This window comes from Heteronotia binoei, chromosome 7, assembly GCF_032191835.1.
Source record: "Heteronotia binoei isolate CCM8104 ecotype False Entrance Well chromosome 7, APGP_CSIRO_Hbin_v1, whole genome shotgun sequence".
In the NCBI taxonomy this organism is placed as follows: Eukaryota; Metazoa; Chordata; class Lepidosauria; order Squamata; family Gekkonidae; genus Heteronotia; species Heteronotia binoei.
The window spans coordinates 99,963-125,384 of NC_083229.1; the positions used below are offsets into that span (position 1 = coordinate 99,963).

Consider the following 25,422-nt stretch of genomic DNA (forward strand, 5'->3'; position numbering starts at 1 on the left):
CTCATGGGGCCAGGGCACTAGAAGCCCTCCCATTGTTGCTCCCCCCCCCCCCAGCACCAAGACTACAGACAGAGCATCACTTGCAGGGAAGGAAGGAAGGAAAGAAAGAAAGAAGGGGGCAAAGAAAAAAAAAGCCTTCCTCACCATCAGATGACCCCAGCCAACAAAAATTCTGCCCAGGGGTCATTTGGTAAAAAAAAAATAGCTACTGGAATGCCCACTTCCCGCCCCTCCTGGCTGAAAAAACACACACACACCCTTCTTTGCTGCCCAGGCCTCCCGGGGAAATCTTCCCAAAAGAACATACTGCAAGGCACATGAAAGCTCACACCTTGAAGAACACTTCATGGATCTAAAGTGCCAGTGGATGCCAGCTTTTCTCTCAAACACTGGGAGTGGGGGAGAAGGAAGGAGGGGCAGCCCAGCTCCTCTCTCCACAACACAGAGATGAGGCGGGGCTAGCTTTGGCCTTTCTTGTGACCCGGTAGTGAGGCTTTCATGGCCCAGTACTGGGTCACAACCCTGCAAATGGGAAACACTAATCTAGGGGGCTTAGTGAACCATACTCTGAACATGTCAGTGGCTAAAAAGGCAAATGCAATTTTGGGCTGTATCAACAGAAGTCTAGTGTCCAGATCACATGAAGTGATGGTATCTCTTTACTCTGCTCTGGTAAGACCTCACCTGGAGTCTTGTGTTCAGTTTTGGGCACCACATTTTAAGAAGGATCTAGACAAGCTGGAACGGGTCCAGAGGAGGGCGACAAAGATGGTGCGGGGTCTGGAGACCAAGTTCTATGAGGAAAGGTTGAAGGAGCTGGGGATGTTTAGCCTGGAGAGGAGGTGGCTGAGAGGTGATAGGATCACCATCTTGAAGTACTTGAAGGGCTGTCATATAGAGGATGGGATGGAATTGTTTTCTGTGGCCCCAGAAGGTAGGACCAGAACCAATGGGTTGAAATTAAATCAAAAGAGCTTCTGGCTCAACATTAGGAAGAACTTCCTGACTGTTAGAGCGGTTCCTCAGTGGAACCGGCTCCTTCCTTGGAAGGTGGTGGGCTCTCTTCTTTGGAGGTTTTTAAACAGAGGCCAGATGGCCATCTGACAACAATGAGGATCTTGAGAATTCATGGGGAGTTGGACTAGATGGCCCTGGAGGTCCCTTCCAACTCTTATCATTCTATGATCCTATGACTATCCTCAATTAAAGAAGGTTTTATACCTTATCTGGGACCATTAAGCAGCCTGCTAGAAGTTCAGTGCAAAAGCCTGCATAAAAGCAATACAAATTAGTTCCCACCAGCACCTTGTTTTCACTTGATGCTTTGCAGCCGGCTGTTTCTGAGAAAAGAGATCCATAACCTTGAAGTACAGGCTCACTCCCTTCTACACAGCTGAAATGAATACATGCAATTGGTACAAAGGATAGAGCACGCCCAAGGCAAAGCCAGTAGAATGCATCTCCCTTCATTCTTCAAGCATCCCATATACAGAAATAGCAAAATGGCAAGGCCCTTGGACATTGACATTTTTAAGGTACTTAATGTATTTATTTTATTAGATTTATATCCTGGCCTCCTCTTAACAGGCTCAGCTTTAGCAAGACAGAGGAAGGAGAGCAGGGGAGAATGGACAACACTGTCTTTCTCCAGTCATGCATGCGTTCCCCTGGCTCGGCCTCTCTGTTAGTGTGTCTCTCCCTGGAGTGCAGTTTATCAGAAGCAGTTGCTTCCCAGACCCCCTTTGCTACAAGCTGTGTTTGTGCATGGTTCCTGCTCATATATGGGGCATGTGCAGGCAAGGTTTCTGGTAGATTGCCACAATGGTTGTTTCTAAAGACCTCTGCTGCTTTAGTTGAGGTGTGGTCCCCAGTTACCACAGACAAGCTGGCTCAAAGTATCAATCCTTTATTTGCAAGGACACAACTCCAGGAAGCATGAGTTTCAGCTGGCTATAGGAATGCTGAAAGTAAAACTATCTCCACTCCATTGAAACACATTGTAGCACAGACAAAATTGCAAGGGAAATGGAATGGATTTTCCATTAAGGTCTCTAGACCCTATTTATCTGGGCACAGAGACCTTAGTAGAAAATCCATTCCACATTTTCTTTGGAGCTTGCTTTCTGCTGCAGCCAGCACAGACAAGGCAGAAACAGCCAGGAATTGAAAGAGTGGGAAACTTTGTCATCTTCTGCATTTCAAAGGATTAGGATAGGAGGGGGGAGAAAAGAGCCTCTTGGGCCTGATTAAAGCCCTGGGTGGGATGGGTGTGGCCTGCACGCTGGACATTTGACACCTGCTCTAAGCTGTGGAGTCTTGTGAGCAAAAATTCTACTTCTTGAGCTACTGGAATTAAAGTGAGCCACTGTATAAATTAGTTTGCTTTGGGGCCATTTTTCCTGAGCTATGACAAAAATGTGTGAGCTAGAGGCTAAAAAACTGCCAGCTAGCCCACACTAACTCAGCATAGAGGAAACACTGGATGTAATATACCAGAATTATAGGAAAACAGCATATAAATGACTCATCATATAAATAGTATAAATATGGTAAATTGTTTTTCTAGAAGAAACCCAAAATGAATTGAGAACCCCTCAGATCTTCCTTCCCCCCAAAATACTTTGATTTTGTATTTGCCCATCAAAAGGGAAGTCCATAGCCAAGGCCTGGGAAGACAGAAGTGATGCTGGTTGTGAAAGCAGAGACCCTGAAGAACACCATTCCCCGTTTCAACAGGGCTCAGCTGGCCCTTGCTGAGCCAGTTCAGATCCGATATTACTACTGGAGACACAAGGTCATTTAGCTGCAAAAAATAAAAATAACCATCTCAGTCTATTCTGGAAGATGACGCTCTACCCTGACCCAGCTGGCCCGGCCACCTGGATCCACACCACAACAGCAGCCTCAAGACCAGACTCGGCCACTTTGGGCTGATCCAGCAGGGCTGCTCTACCCTGACCCAGCTGGCCTGGCCACCTGGATCCACACCACAACAGCAGCCTCAAGACCAGACTCGGCCACTTTGGGCTGATCCAGCAGGGCTGCTCTACCCTGACCCAGCTGGCCTGGCCACCTGGATCCACACCACAACAGCAGCCTCAAGACCAGACTCGGCCACTTTGGGCTGATCCAGCAGGGCTGCTCTACCCTGACCCAGCTGGCCTGGCCACCTGGATCCACACCACAACAGCAGCCTCAAGACCAGACTCGGCCACTTTGGGCTGATCCAGCAGGGCTGCTCTTCAGCACTTGTGAACAGGCCACCCTCCCTCCTCCACCCCGGCCAGTTGAGTACGTTTCATCTTGAGCCTCTCCTTGCCACTTGGGCATATATCTTCCCCTACCCTCGTATTTCACAGGGCCGCTACAGACAAACTGAGCCTAAGTAGTTTGTGCTGCTGGGTGGTAGCCCTGTGAGCAGAACATCCGCTGCCAGGGACAGGGCCCAGCATGGTGCCCCCCCACCCCGCAGTGCTGATGGCACAAGTGTTGGGACAGCACCAACTCCCTTCCTACCTTATGACAGCCTGTGACCTTTTCTGGTGGGAAGGACAGTTCTCTGAGCAACCCAAAATGGACAGGGCAGTTTCTCCATCATAGCAGCATCTAAAGATAAAGGCTGCTATCCCTGGAAGTTAATTCCATTACATTCATTGGGGCTTACTTCTGTGTGGGGCTGGGCTGTTGGGTGGAGTGACTAGTACTTCCCAAAATATTAGACTTAGGTATTTATTTTGTTATTACCTACAATAATTAGGACACTGTGTGACACAGAGTGTTGGATGGGCCACTGGCCTGATCAACATGACTTCTCTTATGTTCTTATGACACTGGTGGCAGCGGGGGGGGGGGATTTGTCATAAATATGAACATGAAATAAATTCCCCATCACATTCACCTATTGGGGGAGGGGGGAATGGTTTTCTTTAGTTTTGTTCTGGTTGCATTCGATATTGCAATCTCCGCCCTCTACTGGTTTCACTTTCTCAAGGCAGAGCACATTTCCTTCACTAAGTCATGGAGATAGCCCAGGGTTCCTTTGGGGGAGGAGGAGGGAGGCTCTGGGTTTCAGTGGTTGCCTTCTGTCTGTATAGAATTACCCACAGGTGTGTGAGGTATTCCAGTCTAGAAATACATGGGGTGGGACTCTGACTTCCTCCCTCCTCCCACCCCTCTGCCCAGCTGTGCCAAGTTGTCCCTTGCAGTCTGCACTCCCCTGCATGCCTGCTGCTCTCCAAACCTTCTAGCCCCATCCAAGCAAAGGTGCCTGCAGGTAAGAACATAAGAGAAGCCATATTGGATCAGGCCAATGGCCCATCCAGTCCAACACTCTGTGTCACATAAGAACATAAGAGAAGCCCTGTTGGATCAGGCCAGTGGCCCATCCAGTCCAACACTCTGTGTCACATAAGAACATAAGAGAAGCCCTGTTGGATCAGGCCAGTGCCCCCTCCAGTCCAACACTCTGTGTCACATAAGAACATAAGAGAAGCCCTGTTGGATCAGGCCAGTGGCCCATCCAGTCCAACACTCTGTGTCACATAAGAACATAAGAGAAGCCCTGTTGGATCAGGCCAGTGCCCCCTCCAGTCCAACACTCTGTGTCACATAAGAACATAAGAGAAGCCCTGTTGGATCAGGCCAGTGGCCCATCCAGTCCAACACTCTGTGTCACATAAGAACATAAGAGAAGCCCTGTTGGATCAGGCCAGTGCCCCCTCCAGTCCAACACTCTATGTCACATAAGAACATAAGAGAAGCCATGTTGGATCAGGCCAATGGCCCATCCAGTCCAACACTCTGTGTCACGCAGTGGCCAAAAAACCCCAAGGTACCATCAGGAGTCCATTGGTGGGGCTGGAAGCCCTCCCACTATGCCCCCCCAAGCACCAAGAATACAGAGCATCACTGCCCTAGACAGAGAGTTCCAACAATATGCTGTGGCTAATAGCCACTGACGGATCTCTGCTCTATGTTTCTTAAATCCCCTCTTGAAGCCGTCCATGCTTGCTGCTGCTGCCACCTCCTGTGGCAGTGAATTCCATGTATTAATCACCCTTTGGGTGGAGTAGTACCTCCTTTTATCAGTTCTAACCCGACTGCTCAGCAATTTCATTGAGTGCCCACGAGTTCTCATATTGTGAGAAAGAGAGAAAAGTACTTCTTTCTCTACCTTCTCTATCCCATACATAATCTTGTAAACCTCTATCATTCCAGAAACACACAAACCAAGAAAAAAAATTTAAGTCTGTTTTGAAATTAATTATTGGCCCCGTGGCGCAGAGTGGTAAAGCAGCAGTACTGTAGTACTGTGGTCTGAACTCTCTGCTCATGATCTGAGTTCGATTCTGGTGGAAGCTGGATTCAAGTAGCCAGCCCAAGGTTGACTCAGCCTTCCATCCTTCTGAGGTCGGTAAAATGAGTACCCAGCTTGCTGGGGGGAAAGTGTAGATGACTGTGGAAGACAATGGCAAACCACCCTGTAAAAGGTCTGCCGTGAAAACGTTGTGAAAGCAACATCACCCCAGAGTTGGAAACGACTGGTGCTTGCACAGGGGATCTTTCCTTTCCTTTGGAATTACTTAGGGATAGGCATGAATTGCATTTTTGCATTTTGGTTCATGGTTGAGCCACAAACCAAACCACAAACTGGTGTATCGGTTTGTATCTTGTGGCCCCTGCTTGCTGCTCCCCACCACTTTGGGTGGCAAGCAGAAAGCAGGGGGTTACATGGCTTGTGTTAAACCAAGGGTGTTAACTCATTTGTTATGAGGGCCAGATCCAATGTAAATGGGCCAAGCCATGCGCATCATAAAATGTAATGCCAGGTAGCGGAGATGTAAACTTTATAAAGGACACAGACAAACACAATTAAAGGTTTTTTAAAACATGCTTAAAATATCAGCACTTGTTGATTTTAAAGGTGCTTTCTTTGTATCTCTCCTGTGTGATCCAGGAAACTGGGCAAAGGAAGCTCTGGCTCTTTCCCTCCTTCCCCAGGGGACTGGTTTGTGTGGGGTGGGAGCCTCAGCCAACAGAAAGAAGAGAGGCTTGGTTTAGTAGCTCTGCTGCCAATTTAGAGAGCCTGGCAAAGCAAACTATCCCTCTTCCCCTTCCTCACTAAGGGAGGAGCCTCAGCCAATGGAGAAACAGAGACTTTGCTCTGTAGCTCCTGTGGTATTTAGCAAACCTGGCACAGCAAGCTGTCATGCAGAAGGAAGCAAGAAAGAGGGAGAAGGAAGCAGACAAGAGCCAGTTGCTCGGGGGGCTGATAGGAGCCCTCTGGAGCCTGATTTGGCCCCTGGGTCACATGTTTGACACCCCTGATTTAAACCAAACAGCTGAGCAGCAGGGAGTCATCTAACCCCCTGCCTTCTGCTCTTCATAAATGACCACAAACTGCCTTAAAATTTGTGGAAGCTCTTCAGTTTGTTAACATCACATTGTGAACTGTGAGCCAGCCAAAATTCACAACGAACTTTAGTTTGTGAGCTGGTTCACACCCATCCCTAGAATAACAAAAATGAAAGAAATGAAACGCACTCCTGTGCATAAGACTAGCTAATATGAAGAGGTGGTGATGTGAGGATCCTGATTTGCGACGTTTTGAGTGCCCCCCCAATGAGGCAGGAGAGGTTTTTGGTTTATGTATTTACAGGTTTATTTCTTTCTCTTTCTGCCAAACGTTCCCAGTTGTGCCATGACAGACCTGTGCTGCCTCTGGTGATCCAGTGCTCTCCTTGCTGCTTACGGCTCCACGGGGCCAGCTGATCAGAGCAGGCCAAAGAGGCAGGTCCTGCTGCTGCTGCTGCTGCTCGCATCACAACTTGGGGTGGTCCCCGCAGGCTTCTGCTGGGGCTGCTGCCTGGAGACGCTGCCCACAGCTCTGCTCCGTGTTCCTGAGGGAAGGTGGGGGGAAATAAAGTCCAGGAAATACAGGCCTCTGCGTGTGGGTTGCCAGAATCTCTCTCCCTCTCCGGGGCTCTGGTGGCAGGGGTGGGCCTAGTGGATCTGCTGCCCTGCAGGAGGGTCCACACGAAGACCCTGTTGGGCACTGGTGGAGGCAGAGCCACTGCCCCACCCCCACTCCAGAGAGAGAGAGAGAGAGATTTTGTGCCTCAGGCAACCCACACACAGAGGTCTGTATTTCCTGGACTTTATTTTCCCCTCACACTCACACACACACACTCCCTCCCCTTCACATTGCTTCATCTTCTCCCTTGTGCAAGAGGCTGAATGGACCCTTCCCCCAGTCCCACACAAACGGAGGCACTGCCACTGGCTTCATTCAAGACAAGGCAATGGCCACAAGGGGAGGGGAAGAGCTCCTCTGTAAAGGTCATTGGTGGGGGGAGAGAAGGGGGGTTGCTTTCCCAAGCTTGGCGCTCCCCCCTTTCTTCACACTCCTCTAGGGTCTTCCAGGAAGGACCAAAGGAAGGAATCTTTTACTACCCCCTCCACCCCTCCCCCTTCCTCCTGAACCAGGAGGGAAGGCCGTGCTCTACACTCTTTCTTCCTTGTGGGGAGCATCCGGTACAGTTGATCCCAGCCTCTATGGAAGGGTTGCCAAGAGCAATTCAGCCTGAGTCCCTAAGTGCGGTAAGCGGCCACTTGGTGAGAAGGAGGAGGCCTGAAAGTGCTCCTGCTTCCATACAGCTGCCCCACCCCCACTGCCTCCCAATTCTTCATGCTCCACATGGTGAGCAAGGCTCTTCTCCTATCCACTGAGCTTCCTTCCCTCCAGTGCTGCCAGGAAGCCACATCTGCTCAGGTCTACTGGGTGCTCCACTGCCAGGTGTCCACCTTCTGCCCTCTGCTCTGCGCTGCATCCTGCTCTCCTCAGACAGGCCCTCCACCCCACCGCCCTGCTGCCCTTCACTCACCCACCCAATGAGGGAAATACCCAAGGGAAAGAGCACTCTTGGAGTTTACAGGGTGAGTCCGTGCGAGTCAAGGCAGCCTCTGCTACCGCGAGGAATAAGGAGAGGCTCATGCTCTGAAGAGACCCTTTTCCTGAGCCGTCCCCTGAGAAGGGGGAGGCAGCCTCTTTCTCTATAAAAAGGTCAGTGAAGCTCACAGGCCTGGCAGATTAGCTGGGAGTTAAGAGTTCACCTATTGTCAAAGAAAGGTGCTTATGGGACTCCTTTTTGTGGTGGTTGTTGGGGGGGTTTTGTGGGGACTCCTTTTTGTGGGGTTTTCCCAAGCAAGATGAAGGGGTTTTTTTTGGGGGGGGGGATTGGAAGCCGTGCATCTTCTTGCACAGTATGACCTTTGGGTCAACTTTTAAGTGACAGGCACTTCCTCTGCCACCCAGCCCCTCGTCTCGCCCAACCCCGTTCATCAGCACTAGGATGGGTGGGTCAATACAGTTGTCCAGCAGCAGCATTTCATCCCCAGGTAGGTGGAAACAGGCAACAATGTCTAGAGTCATTTTTTGGTTTTGAATGTGCCCAGAAGTTTGGGCATGAACTTCCCCATCTTCTTGTCTTTGGCATCCGGGTCACATTCCTCTTCACCTTGCTCGTCCTTCTTGCAGAAGACCTCGAATCGGCTGTAGACTCGCTTTTCTTTGCGCATGCTCTCCATCCTCTTCAGAAGAGAATCTCTGTCCTCGGAAGGTTCTCTCTGAAGCATCCTCTTGTGACTGCCGAAGCTTTCTGACCGGCTGATCCCTGTGCTTTTCTCTTCACCTCGGTTGTCCAGGCTGGTTGTGGACTTGGACAGCTCAGGGTTGCAAGCAATTGGAAGCTGCCTAGCCAATTCTGCTCGGTTCTTCTGACTGTTGGCAGAAATTTGCTCCAAAATTACCTTTGTGTCATCACGGAGGTTGCTACTGTAGAGAACGTTGGCAGTAGATGACGGAAACCGAGGTGGATTCCCTTTGAAGACAGGTGGTGAAGTCAGCTTTGGAGACTTCTCCTCCTCCCTGATTTCTTGCAGATCAGCCTTGGAGGTTCGCTTGAGGCTCATGCTTTGTTTGTCTGGCTTCCAGCTCTCAGTGATAGTTTCTTCTTCTGACTTCTTCTCACCTTTGGGGTTTAACAACTGCTTTAGCCTTAGTGACCCTTTCCTAAAAAACTCTCTTGGGCTCTGCTCTTGCTTGCAACATTCTTCCTCTGGCTTACTGATGGAGCTGTCAGAGTCCTGGTTCTTTGGGGAGCCTTCAAGTGTTGCTGTTGCACTGGTCTGTGCTTCTGCTGTTTTTGTCACTTCTGTACTGGCTGGATTCTGTGCCTCTCCTTTGAGTGATGGTTTCTCTTTTCTTTCTGGAAGATTAAGTTTCTGAGTTTCTCCCACAAAGATGAGGCTCTCCTTCTCTGGAAGACCGGGTTTGTTGTCTACAGGATAAAATCGAGATGACAACTTGTCCATTTTACTGCTAATCTGTGCTATGGTGTCCTTGCTTATGGCATCCGTGAGTTGGCTGGCTGCAGGGCACACTCCAAATGGTGCATCTGACTCTGTGTGCAGCTTATAACTCAAGGATTCTTTTGAGTCCAACACCCTGCTCTCCAAAATCTTATACTGCACTGATTTGGTACATTTCTTCTCTGCATTCTGGGATTCCTCCTGGAGAAATGTGGACATGGCCTTAGTGTGACTGACTGTAGTACTCTCAGAGTCTTTGCTGGCAGCCTTGTACTTCTCCAGCAGCTCAGCTACTTTAGAGGCCGTGGAAGTCTTGACTGTTTCATTGTCTTTTGTAGTCTCCGTGGATGTCTGCTCTTTCTGGATCATCTGAACTTTCTCAGCAGACACATTCTGCTGGTCTAGCTTGGCAGCACTGAAAATAAGGGAAGATCTGAGCCGTGAGCTTCTCTGGATCAAGGGATTTATCCTGCTCCTGAACGGCTCCTGCTTCAGGACAGAGGACTCCTCGCCTGCTTTGTCAGCCCCAGCCGTCTCTTTGACACTGGAAAGTGGCAGGGAGGGCTTGAAGGAGGTGAGGTCACTGGGGAACCTGGGGAGAGGCTCTGCAAGACCAAGCGCTTCACTGAAGGGCTCCGTCTCCACTGGCACATTACAGAGTCCTTCTTCTCCGGATTCAGTCTGGTACCCGCTCAGATATGAGGATATTCTCCAGTTGCGTAAACCTGCTCTGTTCTCCTGGGATTTCTTGTCTTGATCAGCATCCTGGTCTTGGTCATGCAGAAACAGCCTCTGTTCCAGGCTCTGCTTCTGTGTTGGGGAGGTCTGGCACATGAACTTCTGCCCCATGTTTTGCCGTTTTAGAGGCGGTAGCCCTAGAAGGCCATTTCCCGCTGGATTCACTTGGTCAGAGCCATGTCTCACTTCCTTGGAAGAATTAGAAGGCACATAATCCAGGCGCATGGGGAAGTTTTCCTGGGGGAAGTTGGATTCCAGTTCTGGGTGCCTCAGAGATTCTGTGTAATCCTCTAGTTCACCAAACCCTGACCTGCCCCCCCGGATTCTTTCAAAGAGTCCCTGAGGCCTGTTTGCACCATGGGGGTGTTCAAATTGGTACTGATAAAACTGGTCCTTCTGAAAATGACTTGATTGGATTTTAAAGTCATCCAAATTATTCATGAACATCTGCCTGGAATACTGCTTTGAAGCAGAAAAGTTCTCAAAGGTTCCCTCTGCAAAGCTATGCCTTTTAAATGAATCCAACTCCAATTGCTTGGAACGGAGAAAGCCCCGGACAGGATCCATTTGGGCATTTTCCAATTCAATCTTTTTGGAATACATCCTCATGGCAGAACCCTCCAAGGTGTGACGCAGCAAGTCATCTCTTCTGAAAGAGGACAAGAAATATCGATCTGGATCAACTCTGTCCATAAATGGTGAGAAAAGGTTGTCTTCTCTAGGAAACAGCAGGTGGGGGGGCTTCTTGGGGAACAAGGACATGTTGTGGCCAAAAGGGGTCAAGCCAAAGGGTGCCATGAGGCCCTCTGTCTTCATCAAGACGTTGGCAGGAGGAACCAAAGGGTCTGACTGTGCAAACAGAATGCGGAACTCCTCGTCAAAGCTGGCGACCAGCTCTCCCTGGAAAATGTGGGCAATGCTCCGGTGGATCTTCTCAAACGACCACATAAAGCTGCAGAAAAGAAGGGGGGAGCAAATCAGAGAATGTGGAGTTATTGCAGAGTGTGGAAGCACTTCCTCCCATGCTGCACGTGAGCCTCTTCCTGGCCGCCACTCTTAGGGTCCTTGTGGGAGTCCGCCATCCAGGCAGCCGCCTAAGCAGAGCTGGCCCTGCCGCTAGGCAAACGAGACCCCCACGAGACATGACATCATCAGTGCGGGAAGGGGGGCGCCAGTGGTTAGCCTTCCCTAGGGGGCCAGACAGTCTAGGCCAGCCCTGCGCTCAAGCACTGGGGTACCTTCACACATGAACACACTTGTGAAGCAGAACTTGCACTACATCAGACAACACTCCCCTGCACAATCAGTCCAGCAAAGTCACTACTGTCTGGTGTCTGCTCTGACTGGCAGTGGGTCTCCAAGGACTCAGGCAGAGAAAGGCCTTTCTCATCACCCACTGCCTGGCTCTTACCTGGAGATGCTGCTGGACCTTCCGCGTGCCAAGCGGAGGCTCTGCCACTGAGCCACACCCACCTGGCCCTCTTAACTGGAGATGCGGGGGATTGAACCTGGGACCTTCTGCGTGCCAAGCAGAGGCTCTGCCACCGAGCCACAGCCTACCTGGCCCTCATAAATGGAGATGTGGGGGATTGAACCTGGGACCTTCCGCTTGCCAAGCAGAGGCTCTGCCACTGAGCCACAGCCTACCTGGAACTCATAAATGAAGATGCGGGGGATTGAAACTGGGACCTTCTGCGTGCCAACCAGAGGCTCTGCCACTGAGCCACAGCCCACCTGGCCCTTTTAACTGGAGATGCGGGGGATTGAACCTGGGAACTTCCATGTGCCAAGCAGAGGCTCTGCCACTGAGCCACTGTCTCAGGTCAAGGACCTTCCCATCACCTCCTGCCTGGTGCTCTTAACTGGAGATGTGGGGGATTGAACCAGGGACCTTCTGCGTGCCAAGCAGAGGGTCTGCCACTGAGTCACGGTCTCAGGTCAAGGACCTTCCCATCACCTCCTGCCTGGTCCTCTTAACTGGAGATGCGGGGGATTGAACCTGGGACCTTCCATGTGCCAAGCAGAGGCTCTGCCACTGAGCCAGGGTCTCAGGTCAAGGACCTTCCCATCACCTCCTGCCTGGTACTTTTAACTGGAGATGCGGGGGATTGAACCAGGGACCTTCCGTGTGCCAAGCAGAGGCTCTGCCACTGAGCCAGGGTCTCAGGTCAAGGACCTTCCCATCACCTCCTGCCTGGTACTTTTAACTGGAGATGCGGGGGATTGAACCAGGGACCTTCCATGTGCCAAGCAGAGGCTCTGCCACTGAGCCACAGCCCACCTGGTCCTCTTAACTGGAAATGTGGGAGATTAAACCTGGGACCTTCTACATGCCAAGCAGAGGCTCTGCCACTGAGGCACAGCCCACATGGTCTTCTTAACTGGAGATGTGGGGGATTGAACCTGGGACCTTCTACAGGCCAAGCGGAGGCTCTGCCACTGAGCCACAGCCCACATGGTCTTCTTAAATGGAGATGTGGGGGATTGAACCTAGGACCTTCCGCATGCCAAGCAGAGGCTCTGCCATTGAGTCACAGCCCACCTGGTCCTCTTAACTGGAAATGTGGGAGATTTAACCTGGGACCTTCTACATGCCAAGCGGAGGCTCTGCCACTGAGCCACAGCCCACCCGGTCCTCTTAACTGGAGATGCAGGGGATTGAACCTGGGACCTTCCATGTGCCAAGCAGAGGCTCTGCCACTGAGCCAGGGTCTCAGGTCAAGGACTCTTTCCCATCACCTCCTGCCTGGTCCTTTTAACTGGAGATGTCGGGGATTAAACCTAGAACCTTCCGCGTGCCAAGCGGAGGCTCTGCCACTGAGCCACCATGGCCCTGCCCCTACCAGTCTGAAGGCTGTAACTTGGACATAATTAGTTTGATGGGATTTTCACAGGAGGAGCCCAAGCGACATCCACTGACTCACTGCAAGAGGATGGGCAGGTAGGCATTGCCTGAGCCCTGGGGCAGGTGTTCTGCAGGTGCCATGCTCACATTCCCTCTGAGCCCCCCTCTGGAATTCCTGCTTCTCTCCTGCTTCACAGCTGCCCAGGTGGGTCCCTTCACCTCTGCCTGCTGCCCCTCCAGTGTTCTCTCCCTCCTGCCTCACCTGTAACTGCCACTCAGCACCACCATGCAGTCCACCAGCAAGAACTTCTCCTTCACGTGCCCCTTGAGCGACATCCCCGTGCGGCAGTAGTATGTGGGGCCAGAGACTGTTCGCACCCGCAGGAACTGCAAAGTAACAGAGAGCTGCTCAGGCAATGAAGAAGCCCTTCCTCTTCCACTGGCCTTGGGCTCTCGGGCCCTCTTGGTTTCTGCTTGGTTTCTACTCCCAGGAAAATCAGCACTGGCTGATTCTTCCTGCGCATGCATGCAAGGCAACCGAGGCGCCTCATCCCCCGCCCCGGATTTCATGCCCAGTTTGATAGTGAAAAGACCAGCCTTTCTCCAGTCTGGCCTGACACACTCTTTACTGGAGAAGTGAAGGCCAAGTTAGCACTTCCATTACAGTCTCATTTTATTATGAAATGTTCCCATCCCCCCCCTCTTAGCTTCAATAATGGGAGGTTGCTCCTGCTAGTCTGGGGATACACAAGGCCAGCCGAAAGCAGGAGACTCCAATGGGGAGCAGCCTTATTGGCCCGTCTCTTGAGGCCTTTCCAGCCCCGCTCCACTCTGCACTCACTCACCTCCACATAGTTCAGGTTCACTCTGCACTTGGCAGCCATGTCGAGGAAGAGCTTGGCATTCATCTCGTCCAGCAGGATATAGACAGGCACTCTGCGTGCGGCCGCATCCAGCACCTCACTCAGCAGGTCCACATCCGTGAAAATATCCATCACTATTGCAACAACCTGAGAAAAAACGTCAATGCCAAGAGAACATTCCAGATGCACGGAAAGTCTCTGCCTTTTCATCCCTAGGCCAGCCCTCCTTGGGAGATCCTCCCTCAGCCGAGGGGCCAGCGAGCTGACCCTCAGCCCCACTGCTGCAGAAGGAGGGAGGGAGGGAGGGGCCCCTCTTTGCTGGGTAGCCATGGCCAGCCTTCTGTTGACGGTGCGGGATGGTGCCTTGGGAGGTGCCTCCGGCTCCCTTGGAAGGCAAGTGCTATACCAATGTTCTTGCAAGGCTTCCAGCAGAGGCAGATTCCAGACCCATCCGCTGGACCAGCTGCAACACTTCTCACTCTCATGATGCCCCCTAACACTTTCCCAAAAGGCCGTCCTCCCTACACCTCCCTGCTGCTCTCAGCTGCAATGCAGAAAGAGAATCCCACTAAGCAACCACCACCACCAAGTCTATATCCAAACCTTTCTAAATCTGCTAATATTACAAGGAAATAAAGAAGGTTGGTGGTGAAACAACACTTAGGTTACAAAATAATTTGGTCTACATGCATAATACTGTGCTCACAGGTGCAGAAAAATCAACAGAAATGAGTAGATAAGAAGAAGAAGAAGATATTGGATTTATATCCCGCCCTCCACTCCGAAGAGTCTCAGAGCAGCTCACAATCTCCTTTACCTTCCTCCCCCACAACAGACACCCTGTGAGGTAGATGAAGAGATTGGATTTATATCCCGCCCTCCACTCCGAAGAGTCTCAGAGCGGCTCACAATCTCCTTTACCTTCCTCCCCCACAACAGACACCCTGTGAGGTGGGTGGGGCTGAGAGGGCTCTCCCAGCAGCTGCCCTTTCAAGGACAACCTCTGCCAGAGCTATGGCTGACCCAAGGCCATGCCAGCAGGTGCAAGTGGAGGAGTGGGGAATCAAACCCGGTTCTCCTAGATAAGAGTCCGCACACTTAACCACTACACCAAACTGGCTCTTCATAACATAAGCAAACTGACCCTCTATAACTCAAAGGTGCTCAAGAACAGATCTGCAGTCAGGCGCAGAGCCAGCCTTCCCACGCCCACTCCCCAATGGCACAGGGCTTGCCCCTTCTGGCCTCACTGGGGCTCCTCCCCTCCCCTCCCTGCACCAAAGCTTGGGCAGCAACCAGGCCCCACCAAGGAGGAGCCTCTGCTAACGACCCGAGGGAGGGAGACAGCCAGTAACTCAGGGAGTGGTGGAGGCACTCAGGCCCAAGGGAGGGAGACAGCCAGCAACTCAGGGAGTGGTGGAGGCACTCAGGGCTCAGAAGGGACCTGATCCCTTGGCCTGCGGGGGGCGGGATTTCTCCTCCCCCTTCCAAGCCCATGGCTAGGACTGTGGTGCAGAGAAGCAGGAGGGAGAGGAAGGGAGCCTGTTAATCTCTGTGGTGGATCGTTATGAATACCGGGTTTGGGATACTCTTTTTGCCTTTGTGACATTTGTCAAAAAAGTCCCAAAGCTAGAATTTGTTTGTAGTTACTTATTGTGTACAAGTAAGAGCTAGGGGTGTGCATTCGGTTCGGCCGAACCGAATCAGCTGCCGAATCACCACTGATTCGGCTGTATACAGAACTGCCTGCAGCCGATTCCAATTGGGGCCCATTATGCGGGAGCTGAGTACGGCTCCCCGTATACTTCCGTATATATATTCGGAAGTATATGGAATTCAATGCAAAAGGCGGGAAAGGGGCTTCTGCAGCCTCAAGGGAGCTGCTTGCCTCCTTTCCCACCTTTGGTAGCCTTTTCCCGCCTCTCCCATAGCCTCCCTGAGATCAGGGAGTGGGGGGAGGGGGACGAGGAGCCCCAGCAGCCAATCCAAAGCATGCATTTGCAAAATGCATTGCAAATGCATGCTTTGAAAGGCTTTTGTGTAGCTGATCCTCCAGCCATCAGCAACAATGTTGTTCTTTTGTCTGGCCAATCACAGAGCAGTGCTGCTGTGTTGGTGTGAGAGATTGTGCTCTGCTGCTGGCTGGCCCTTGGTCTCAGCTGCTGCTGCTCTCTCTCAGCCTTACCAGACTTCCCTGGAGTAGAGAAGACAAGGTAAGACAGTCTTGGGGTTCTTGTTTTTATTTTAGTTGGTAAAAGGACTTTTTAAGACTCAGAGTCTCTTTACTTATCCAGATTTGGGTGGTGGTGGTGGGCAGCTTATTTGGGGTTAGGGGGTTAGGGGTTTCAGCTTGGGGAGGGGGCCTGGGGTGGAGGTTTGCCAATTTGCCCATATCTTACTTTAGTGAGAGGACTTTTAAAAGTGCAGTGTCCTTTTACTTTTCCTGATTTGGGTGGCTTGGATTTTTTGGGGTTAGAAAGGTTTTTCTTTGGGGGGGGGGAGGGGTTGGTAAAGTTCCTGTATTGTTAAAAGTTAATTTTTTTACTGTTTAAAAAGGATTCTGTGTTTGATTTGTTGCTGCTGTGTTGTGCTGCTGTTGTTCCTTTTCTCTTCTGGTTCTTGGGGGGGGGGGTGCTGTTTGGCCTAATTTTCATTAAAAGGCCACTTTTTAAACAGTTGAGTTTCTTGGCCTTCTCCTGTTGTCCCTTTTCCTGGTTCTGGTTTTGGAGGGGGGAAGCAGGCACCTGGGTGAGAGACCCAGAACCAGAAGACTTGTTGTGCTTGGCCAGCTCTCCCCATGTTGTTTGGGGCATGGCTGGAGAGCTGGCATCTGTAGATTGTGTGTTCTGTGGCAGGGAAGCTGGCACCTGGGTGAGAGACCCAGAACCAGCAGGCTTGTTGTGCTTGGCCAGCTCTCCCCATGTTGTTTGGGGCAGGGCTGGAGAGCTGGCATCTGTAGATTGTGTGTTCTGTGGCAGGGAAGCTGGCACCTGGGTGAGAGACCCAGAGCCAGCATGGTTGTTGTGCTTGGCCAGCTCTCCCCGTGTTGTTTGGGGCAGGGCTGGAGAGCTGGCATCTGGGTTTGCTGCCCTTGAACAGATTGTGTTTTCTGTGGCGGTGATGTTGGCAACTGGGTTTATATTGGTTCCAGGCCTGCAGGGTTCATAGAGTAGATAGAGGGATGTAGTGCATTTGGGTCCTATAGAGATTATCTGGTGTGAAGTTAGGTTTGGCTTTGGTGCCCCAGGAATTGGACCCCAGGTCCAATTTCTTTTTCCCTTGTGGGTTTTGTGTGGGACAGTGCCCTGAAGCTGCACAGAAGTTTGGGGGGCTCTCCTCAAAACCCCCTGCTCCCCAGAGCCACTTTCCCCACGACAATTACAGTGGGGGAAGTGGCTCTAATTGGTTTTTCTTACCATAGAGAACAGTGTTCCTTTTGGGGTGCCCACAGATGGGTGCAGTCTTTTGGGGGCAGGGCGGTTGCATGCAGGGGAGTCCCCTGAAGCTGCCCTGCAGTTTTGGGGCCTCTCCCTCAACCCCCCCTCTGGCCAAAGCCACTTTCTCCACAGCAATTATAGTAGAGGAAGTGGCTAATTGGGCTTTCCCCAGCATTGGTGGCAATGGGTCTTTTGGGGAGCCCAAAGACAGACACCCCCTGGCCCAATCTTTTTCGGACTTGAGTCAGGAGAGTCCCCTGCAGGTCCCCTGAAAATTTGGGGACTCTCCCACAAACCCCCTTCCCTCCAGGTGGCTTCCAATATACCCTATGTTGCCATTGATTTCAATGGCCCATAGGGTATAATGGTGGGATAGGGGCACCCTCTTTGGGTGCTCCTGGAATGGGAACCCCTGGCCCAACCTTTTTTGGGACTTGAGGGGTTCGTAGGGGAGAGTCCCTTGCAGGTCCCCTGCAAACTTCAATAGCCCATAGGGTATAATGGGGCCATATATTCGGAAATAGCTGTATATCTCCCTTATATACGGCTATTCCCATTACCAGTATTCGGAAATATACTGTATTCCAAATATTTTGGCCCCGTATATTTCCGAATCCGATTATTTCTGTATTTTATTTTTTGCACACCCCTACTTGCTATCTGATCAAATTGTGTTGATTTTTTTAAAAGTGTATTTTACCTGGAGTCTGAATGAGAAAGGCAGGCTATACGTGAAGTAAATAATATTAAAATTAAATATCTTCACCACAAAAAATAGCTATAAGCTTTTTTAAAAAAGTAAAATCTTGGAATTCAGAGGAACCAGTAGATTATGGCAACAGATGTTTATAACATTACATTGCTGTAACATACTAGCAATTATTGGGTTTGGGGGGCTCTCCTCAAAACCCCCTGCTCCCCAGAGCCACTTTTCCCATGACAATTACAGTGAGGAAGTGGCTCTAATTGTTTTTTTCTCACCATTGGGAGCAGTGTTCCTTTTGGGGTGCCCACAGATGGGTGCAGTCTTTTTGGGCCAGGGGGGTTGCATGCTGGGGAGTCCCCTGAAGCTGCCCTGCAGTTTTGGGGCCTCTCCCTCAAACCCCTCTCTGGCCAGAGACACTTTCCCCACAGCAATTGTAGTGGAGGAAGTGGCTAATTGGGCTTTCCCCATCATTGTTGGCAATGGTCCTTTTGGGGAGCCCAAAGACAAGGACCCCCTGGCCCAATCTTTCTGGGACTTGGGGGTTTTGTAGGGGAGAGTCCCCTGCGGGTTCCCTGCAGTTTTTGGGGCTCTCCCTCAAACCCCCTGCCCCCCAGTAGCCTCTAATTATGCCCTATAATGGTGGAATTGGGGCACCCTCTTTGGGTGCCCCTGGAATGGGATCCCCTGGCCCAATCTTTTTGGGACTTGGGGGGTTTGTAGGGGAGAGTCCCCTGCAAATTTGGGGGCTCTCCCTCAAACCCCCTCCCTTCCAGGCTGCTTCAAATATACCCTATTTGCCATTGATTTCAATGGCCCATAGGATATAATAGGGCCGTATATTCGGAAATAGCTGCGCATCTACCGTATATGCGGCTATTCCGAATACGGTATTCAGTAGTATACGGGATTCCGAATTTTTTCCCCCCGTATACTTCCGAATCCGTGTAATTCCGAATTTTTTTTATTTGCACATCCCTAGTTGTGAGCAGAGCTTAGTACTGCAGCTTTAACACTGTGCTAGGGGGCTCTTGTGTCATTTAAAGAAGGTGTTAAATAATTACAGTGAGGGTCAAACATGTTTTTTTTTTTAACAAGTTGGTAAATGGAAAGTAATGTTCTAAGACTGATCAGTTTAATTAATTTGGCAAAACAAGAACAGATACCTGCAGCCTTTTTCTTTTTAGATGCCAAAAAGGCTTCCTTGGGAGGTGGTGGGCTCTCCTTCTTTGGAGGCTTTTAATCATGTGATTTTCTTTTTAGGACATTTTTCTTTGCAATTTCAGTTATTTTGTGGAGTGAGGCACCACTCCACCACTATTAGTTGATCTATGCATAGAAGGGTTGGCTATAAAAATAAGATAAGAGCATTTAAAAATAAGAGCACTAATTTCTGACATTATGGGTAGAAACAGGAAGAATATATTCTCTATGTGAATGTAGTTACAATCCCCTGTGGGTTTGTCTATATCTTTCTTAAAATGTGATGCCCAAAACTGAACACAATACTCCAGGTGAGGTCCTACCAGAGCAGAGCAAAGCGATACCATCACATCATATGATCTGGACACTATACTTTTGTTAATACAGCCCATAATTGCATTTGCCTTTTTAGCCACCACATCGCACTGTTGACTCATGTTCAGTGTATGATCCACTAAGACAGGGGTGGCCAACGGTAGCTCTCCAGATGTTTTTTGCCTACAACTCCCATCAGCCCCAGCCAGCATGGCCAATGGCTGGGGCTGATGGGGGTTGAAGGCAAAAAAACATCTGGAGAGCTACTGTTGGCCATCCCTGCACTAAGACCCCTAGATCCTTTTCACACATACTACTGCTAAGACAAGTCTCCCCCATCCTCACCCTGTCTCCCTCTGCCCAGACCTGCCTCGAAGGATTCTGCGTCCATCATGGGAAATGTCCTCCTGACCTAAGCATGCCCCTCCCACCCAAGCACCCCAGTTTCTTCCTCATTTAGCTGTCCTGTCACTTGCCAGAAACTTGTAAAAAACTTAGAGGGATTTTCTTGTGTGAAATGGCCTCTCCAACTGAGGTGATTCAGGTTGATATTAAGTTTCAAAAACTGTATTAGCCTCATTTCTTACTGGCTAAAAAGCCACCTTTGCACCCAATCCTGCCTGTTGGTTTTGATTCCTTGGGAAGGGGGGGGGGCAGATTGGCACTTGGTGGTGTGGGCGGGGGGAGATTATCTGAGATGGTCCCAGGAGGTGGCTGGTTGCACCTTTAGACGGCTTAAACAAAGGGAAAATTTGTGCTCTGCCTGGTTTAAATATCTGGTGCTATTTAATTTAAGGTGACTTTTGAATACCTCTTGCTATTTTACAAAGTTTTTGCGTTTTACCTGCATATAAATGCTGATTTTACTTTACAGCAATTATTAAAAATAATAATGGCTCTTTTTATGTAAAATACTTATATATGCTCAGGCTTTGCCACCATGCTCCTCCCAGCCATGTGAGGGTTCATTGGTTCTTTCTACAGGGGAGCTGCCGCCTGTTCTCTGCAGCCATTAAACCTTGGGGGGGCCTTTCACCCTCTATAGCATAAGCACAGGCCTGCCCTCCTTTACAAGAAAACCAACCAGCCAACCAACCCACCAAGCAGGAGAGCTCTCTCACAGCTCCATGACACCTCCTCCGTCGTGGTCATGGGTGGGGGAAACAGATCTTTTCCTCAGCCCCTCTTTGGGCTACCTCTAATGCAGGGACTCCACTCCCCTTTGTCAGAACCACTTCTGCTGCAGCTGGTGAGATTGGTGGAAAGCCACATTAATGGACAGAGTCCTAGAAAGGCAATGGGGGCCAGTACAAAAGAGAAGCCATGTTGGACTAGGCCAATGGCCCATCCAGTCCAACACTCTGTGTCACACAGTGGCCAATCCCGCCTCCCCAAGGAGTGGCCCCACAGTGGCCAATCCCGCCATCAGAGGTCCACCAGTGGGACCAGGACACTAGAAGCCCTCCCACTGTGCTCCCCAAGCACCAAGAACACAGAGCATCACTGCCTCAGAAAGAGAGTTCCATCAATACCCCGTGGCGACTAGCCACTGATGGACCTCTGCTCCATATGCTTAGCCAATCCACTCTTGAAGCTGCCTATGCATGTAGCTGCCATCACCTCCTGTGGTAGCCTGGGGAGGGAGGGAGGGAGGAACGAAGGGATGGAGGGAGGGAGGAAGGAAGGAAGAGAGGGAGGAAGAAAGGAAGGGAGGGAGGAAGGGAGGCAGGAAGGGAGAGAGGGAGGGAAGGAAGGAAGGAAGGGAGGGAGGAAGGAGAGGGAGGGAGGCAGGAAGGGAGAGAGGGAGGGAAGGGAGGGAGGGAGGAAGGAAAGGAGGGAGGGAAGAAGGGAAGAAGGGAAGGAGAGAAGAAGCAAGGAAGTGAGGAAGGAAGGAAGAGAGGACGGGAGGAAGGGAGAGAGGGAGGAAGGAAGGAAGGGAGGGAGGAGGAAGGGGGGAAGGAAGGGAGGGAGGGGGAAGGGAGGGAGGGAGGAAGGAAGGGAGGGAGGGAGGGAAGAAGGAAGGGAGGGAGGGAGAGAGGACGGGAGGGAAGAAGGGAGGGAGAGAGGGAGGATAGGAGGGAAGAAGGGAGGGAAGGAGGAAGGGGGAAGGAAGGAAGGGAGAGAGGGAGGAAGGAAAGGAGGGAGGGAGGGTGGAAGGAAGGAAGAGAGGATGGGAGGGTGGAAGGAAGGAAGGGAGAAAGGAAGGGGAGGAAGGGAGGGATTGAGGAAGGAAGGGAGGGAGGAAAGAAGGGAGGGAGGAAGGAAGGAAGGAAGGGACGGAGAGAGGGAGGGAGGAAGGAAGAGAGGAAGGGAGGGAGGACGGGAGGGAGGGAGGAAGGAAAAGAGGAAGGGAGGGAGGACAGGAGGGAGGGAGGAAGGGAGGCAGGAAGGGAGAGAGGGAGGGAAGGAAGGGAGGAAGGAGAAGGAGGGAGGCAGGAAGGGAGAGAGGGAGGGAGGAAGGGAGGGAGGGAAGAAGGGAGGGAAGAAGGGAGAGAAGAAGCAAGAAAGTGAGGAAGGAAGGAAGGAAGGAAGGGAGGAAGGGAGGAAGGGAGGAAGGAAGGAGGGAAGGAGGGAAGGAAGGAAGGAAGGAAGGAAGGAAGGAAGGAAGGAAGGAAGGAAGGAAGGAAGGAAGGAAGGAAGGAAGGAAGGAAGGAAGGAAGGAAGGAAGGAAGGAAGAGAGGACGGGAGGGGGGAAGGGAGGGGGGAAGGGAGGAAGGAAGGAAGGAGGGAAGGAAGGAAGGAAGGGAGGGAGGGAGGAGGGGAGGAAGGGGGAGGGAGGAAGGGAGGAAGGAAGGAAGGAAGGGAGGAGGGGAGGGAGGGAGGGAAGAAGGAAGGGAGGGAGGGCGGGAGGGAGCGGAGGAAGGAAGAGAGGGAAGAAGGGAGGGAGGGAAGGAGGATAGGAGGGAAGAAGGGAGGGAGGGAGAAAGGGGGAAGGAAGGAAGGGAGAGAGGGAGGAAGGAAAGTAGGGAGGGAGGAAGGAAGGAAGAGAGGATGGGAGGGTGGAAGGAAGGAAAGAAGGAAGGAAGGGAGGGAGGAAGGAAGGGAGGGAGGGAGGGAGGGACGGAGGGAGGAAGGAAGAGAGGACAGGAGAAAGGAAGGGAGGGAGGACGGGAGGGAGGAAGGGAGGAAGGGAGGCCGGGAGGGAGGGAGAAAGAAAGTGAGGAAGGGAGGCTGGCTCCCAGAGGGAAGTCTCCTGGAGCACTCGCTGCCCAAGAGGTTGGCCTGGTAGTAGAGAGGTGTCATGCCAATCCCTTTTGGCCTTTCCTGGAGTTCCACTAGAAAGCCTGGGCTGGCAGTGTTTGGCTTTGCATGCGCATGATGGGCTATTCATCTAAGAAGATGTGGGGTTGGGGTGGGACAGGATCTTTGTTTGGATGGATGTTGTCAGAAGTCAAAGAGCTGTGCTGTGCTCAGGAAGAGGTCTTTAGCCCAGGCAATCTTCTTTCCTCCCAGAAGCCATCAGAGTGCGGAGTGGGGGAGACATTTGGTCTGAGCTGGACAGAAACGCAGCCCCCTCCTTGGCCACCTCCAAGGGCCGGAAGGAGAACAATCACTGAGCTTCAAAGGGCTCAGAGGGGGAAACCTGCCCAGAATAGCCGGGCCCAAAATGGCGGGGTTCTATGGACCAACTCACCTGTTGCGCAGCTCGAATCATCCTGCGTGCCTCCTCCTTGATGCTGGGGTTGTCTGGTGGGGGGGGCTGCACCAGGGTTGTCACCTCAGTCCCCCTGAAGCCAAAGACCATTGGCCAGCCGAGGTCCAGCTCTGGGACAGCCAGGTCAGAGTTCATGGGCCAATAAGTCCCCGAAGAGCCGTCTGCGTCCGTGTCCCCCGGGCCAGAGTCTGTGCTGCCTCCCCCCTCCTGGCTGGCATACTGGGGCTTCTGCAGGTGCCGGGTGATGTGCTCCACCTCTGAGGCACAGAGGAAGTCCGGGGCTCCTTCCTCCGTCAGGAACTGCCGGTAGCTCTCCTCACCTTCCTCAGCCAGCTTGTCCAGGGCCAGGCGATAATATTCCTTGTAGTGCGGAGGGAGGTAATTGGGGTCCAGGGGATTGTCCCCCTGTGATGAACTCTGCGACCTGCGAGCCATAATGGCAGAGAACCCTGCAAGAACAAGAAGACTCCACGTGAGAGAGGAATGCCAACAGTCACAGACCAGGCGTCCCCTCCCACCCTCCTGGGTCCATGTCCAGAGCTTGGGAGACTGAGCGACTCTTTTGCCCAGCAGGGACTTCTACAGGCACATCCCAGATAAGCGACGGGTAGGCCCCAATTCTCATCTCACTCAGGGCACAGGGCACTTATTGGCCAGTCTGTGGTCACACAATGATGACCTCCCTCCCCCCCTCGATACCTGCCCACCCCCAAAAGGAAAGGATGATGGGAGGGTCTCTCTGAAGGATCCTGGCTGGCAGCACCTTCCTCTGGACATGCCTGAAGGGACCCTCCCCCCCACACAGCAGCCATGGACCACGTGCTCTCTCTCTCTCGCTCTCTGAGTCATTCCAGCAGCACTCTTGTGGCCGTGCTTTTGAGACTGACACGCAACGTGCAAAGGTCAAGGAAGGGTTTGAGCAGAGCAGCTCAGAGTCCAGGTGCAGACAGGAGAAACATGCCAGGATCTTCCCCACAGCTTTAGAAGACTTGCTCTTGTTATTTATTTTATTTGTGAATTGCCTTACCCTGGCCAATGCCAGGGTAAGGCAATGTACATCAACATAAAATACATATAAAATCAGTAGATCCAATGAATTAAAAACAGTCTACAACCTGATGACATCCTTTGTAACATGCAACAATTCAGCCTTTGAGGCCTCAGGAGCTGAGAATCCCCCCTTGAGGAGAGGGGCCAGCCTCCCGCAGGGCCCTGGTGTCCTTCAGCAGAGCATTCCACCAGGTCGGGGTCAGGTCCTGGCCCTCGTCGAGGACAGACAAACCTCTTTGGGGCCAGGGATCACCAGTAGAGCCATACAGATACCCCTCACTCACCCCCACAAACACACACACACAGGGTGCAATTTTGATAACATATGGCACGGACAGGGCAGCGCACAACTACTAGACTGACCAGGAGAGCAGCCAAAAAGATCCAAAGAAACCCAGTTCCTGCTGCACTCAGTGCTACGGATCCAGAGATTGACTACAGGTGGCCCCCGTTAGCACCCTCATGCCCTCCAGGGAGGCTTCCATGTCATCGCCCTCCCCGCCCCTACAGGGCCTGCACTTTCTCCCAGGGTTCCACTCATCCTGAAGCTGACTCCAGGGCTGCCATCCCCACATCACTCAACTCCAGAAGGGCCAGCACGCTCCATGACTGAGGCATGGCCTGAGGTTAACCATGATGACTGAGGGGAACCTCCACCTTCAGAGGCCTTAAACCACTCACTCCCAGAACCAAGAGGAGTCAACCTCAGAGGAAGGCCTCGGCCTCTATGCTGGCCGTCCAGAGGAACTGGCTGGCCACGGGGAGAGACAGGGAAATGCTGGACTGGATGGACCATCAGTGGTCTAATCCAGCAAGGCTCTTCTGAGGTTCTTACAATATGCGGCTGCTGCAGGATGTATTCGGGGCATTTCATTTTCTCCTCCACTGCTCAGCTTTGTCCCCCACCCCACCCCCAGGAAGATCCTGGGATTGCGGGCCTCAGTGTGACTTGTTTGCAGCCCTGGGAGGAAGGCGATGGGCACCTCAGCATCACACGAGCCAGGCCAGCTAGATTCAAGACTTCACCCACAAAACATGCAGCATTCCCAGGGAGCCCCAGTGGACCCTATGGAAACCCTCCAGCCCCTTGGGCAGGAAGCACTTTGCTCCCTGCGCAGCTCCAAGGAGCCCGGGCAACCTTCCCTGTAGCAAGTGCTGCTGTGTGGTCTCCAAGCAACCTCCCTGGTCCAGCACAGGCCTCCTGGAGAGCATGCTGGGGCTACTCAGCGCAGGAAGGTCCCTCT

The 25,422-nt window shown here is 51.9% G+C and overlaps 1 protein-coding gene across 1 annotated transcript in view; it reads right to left on the bottom strand.

Moving 5' to 3' along the window:
* Positions 1 to 6,636: 6,636 nt before the first annotated feature.
* The window catches only part of FAM83H (family with sequence similarity 83 member H), a 48,356-nt gene continuing 29,570 nt past the window's right edge, over positions 6,637 to 25,422 (bottom strand). Inside the window, exons 2-5 of the mRNA XM_060243114.1 lie at positions 23,108 to 23,577; positions 13,798 to 13,962; positions 13,215 to 13,339; positions 6,637 to 11,059 (exon numbers count right to left, since the gene is read on the bottom strand). Of these exons, the coding sequence (XP_060099097.1) occupies positions 8,428 to 11,059; positions 13,215 to 13,339; positions 13,798 to 13,962; positions 23,108 to 23,563 (3,378 nt within the window). The 5' untranslated portion in view covers positions 23,564 to 23,577 and the 3' untranslated portion in view covers positions 6,637 to 8,427. The remainder of the gene's footprint in view (positions 11,060 to 13,214; positions 13,340 to 13,797; positions 13,963 to 23,107; positions 23,578 to 25,422) is intronic.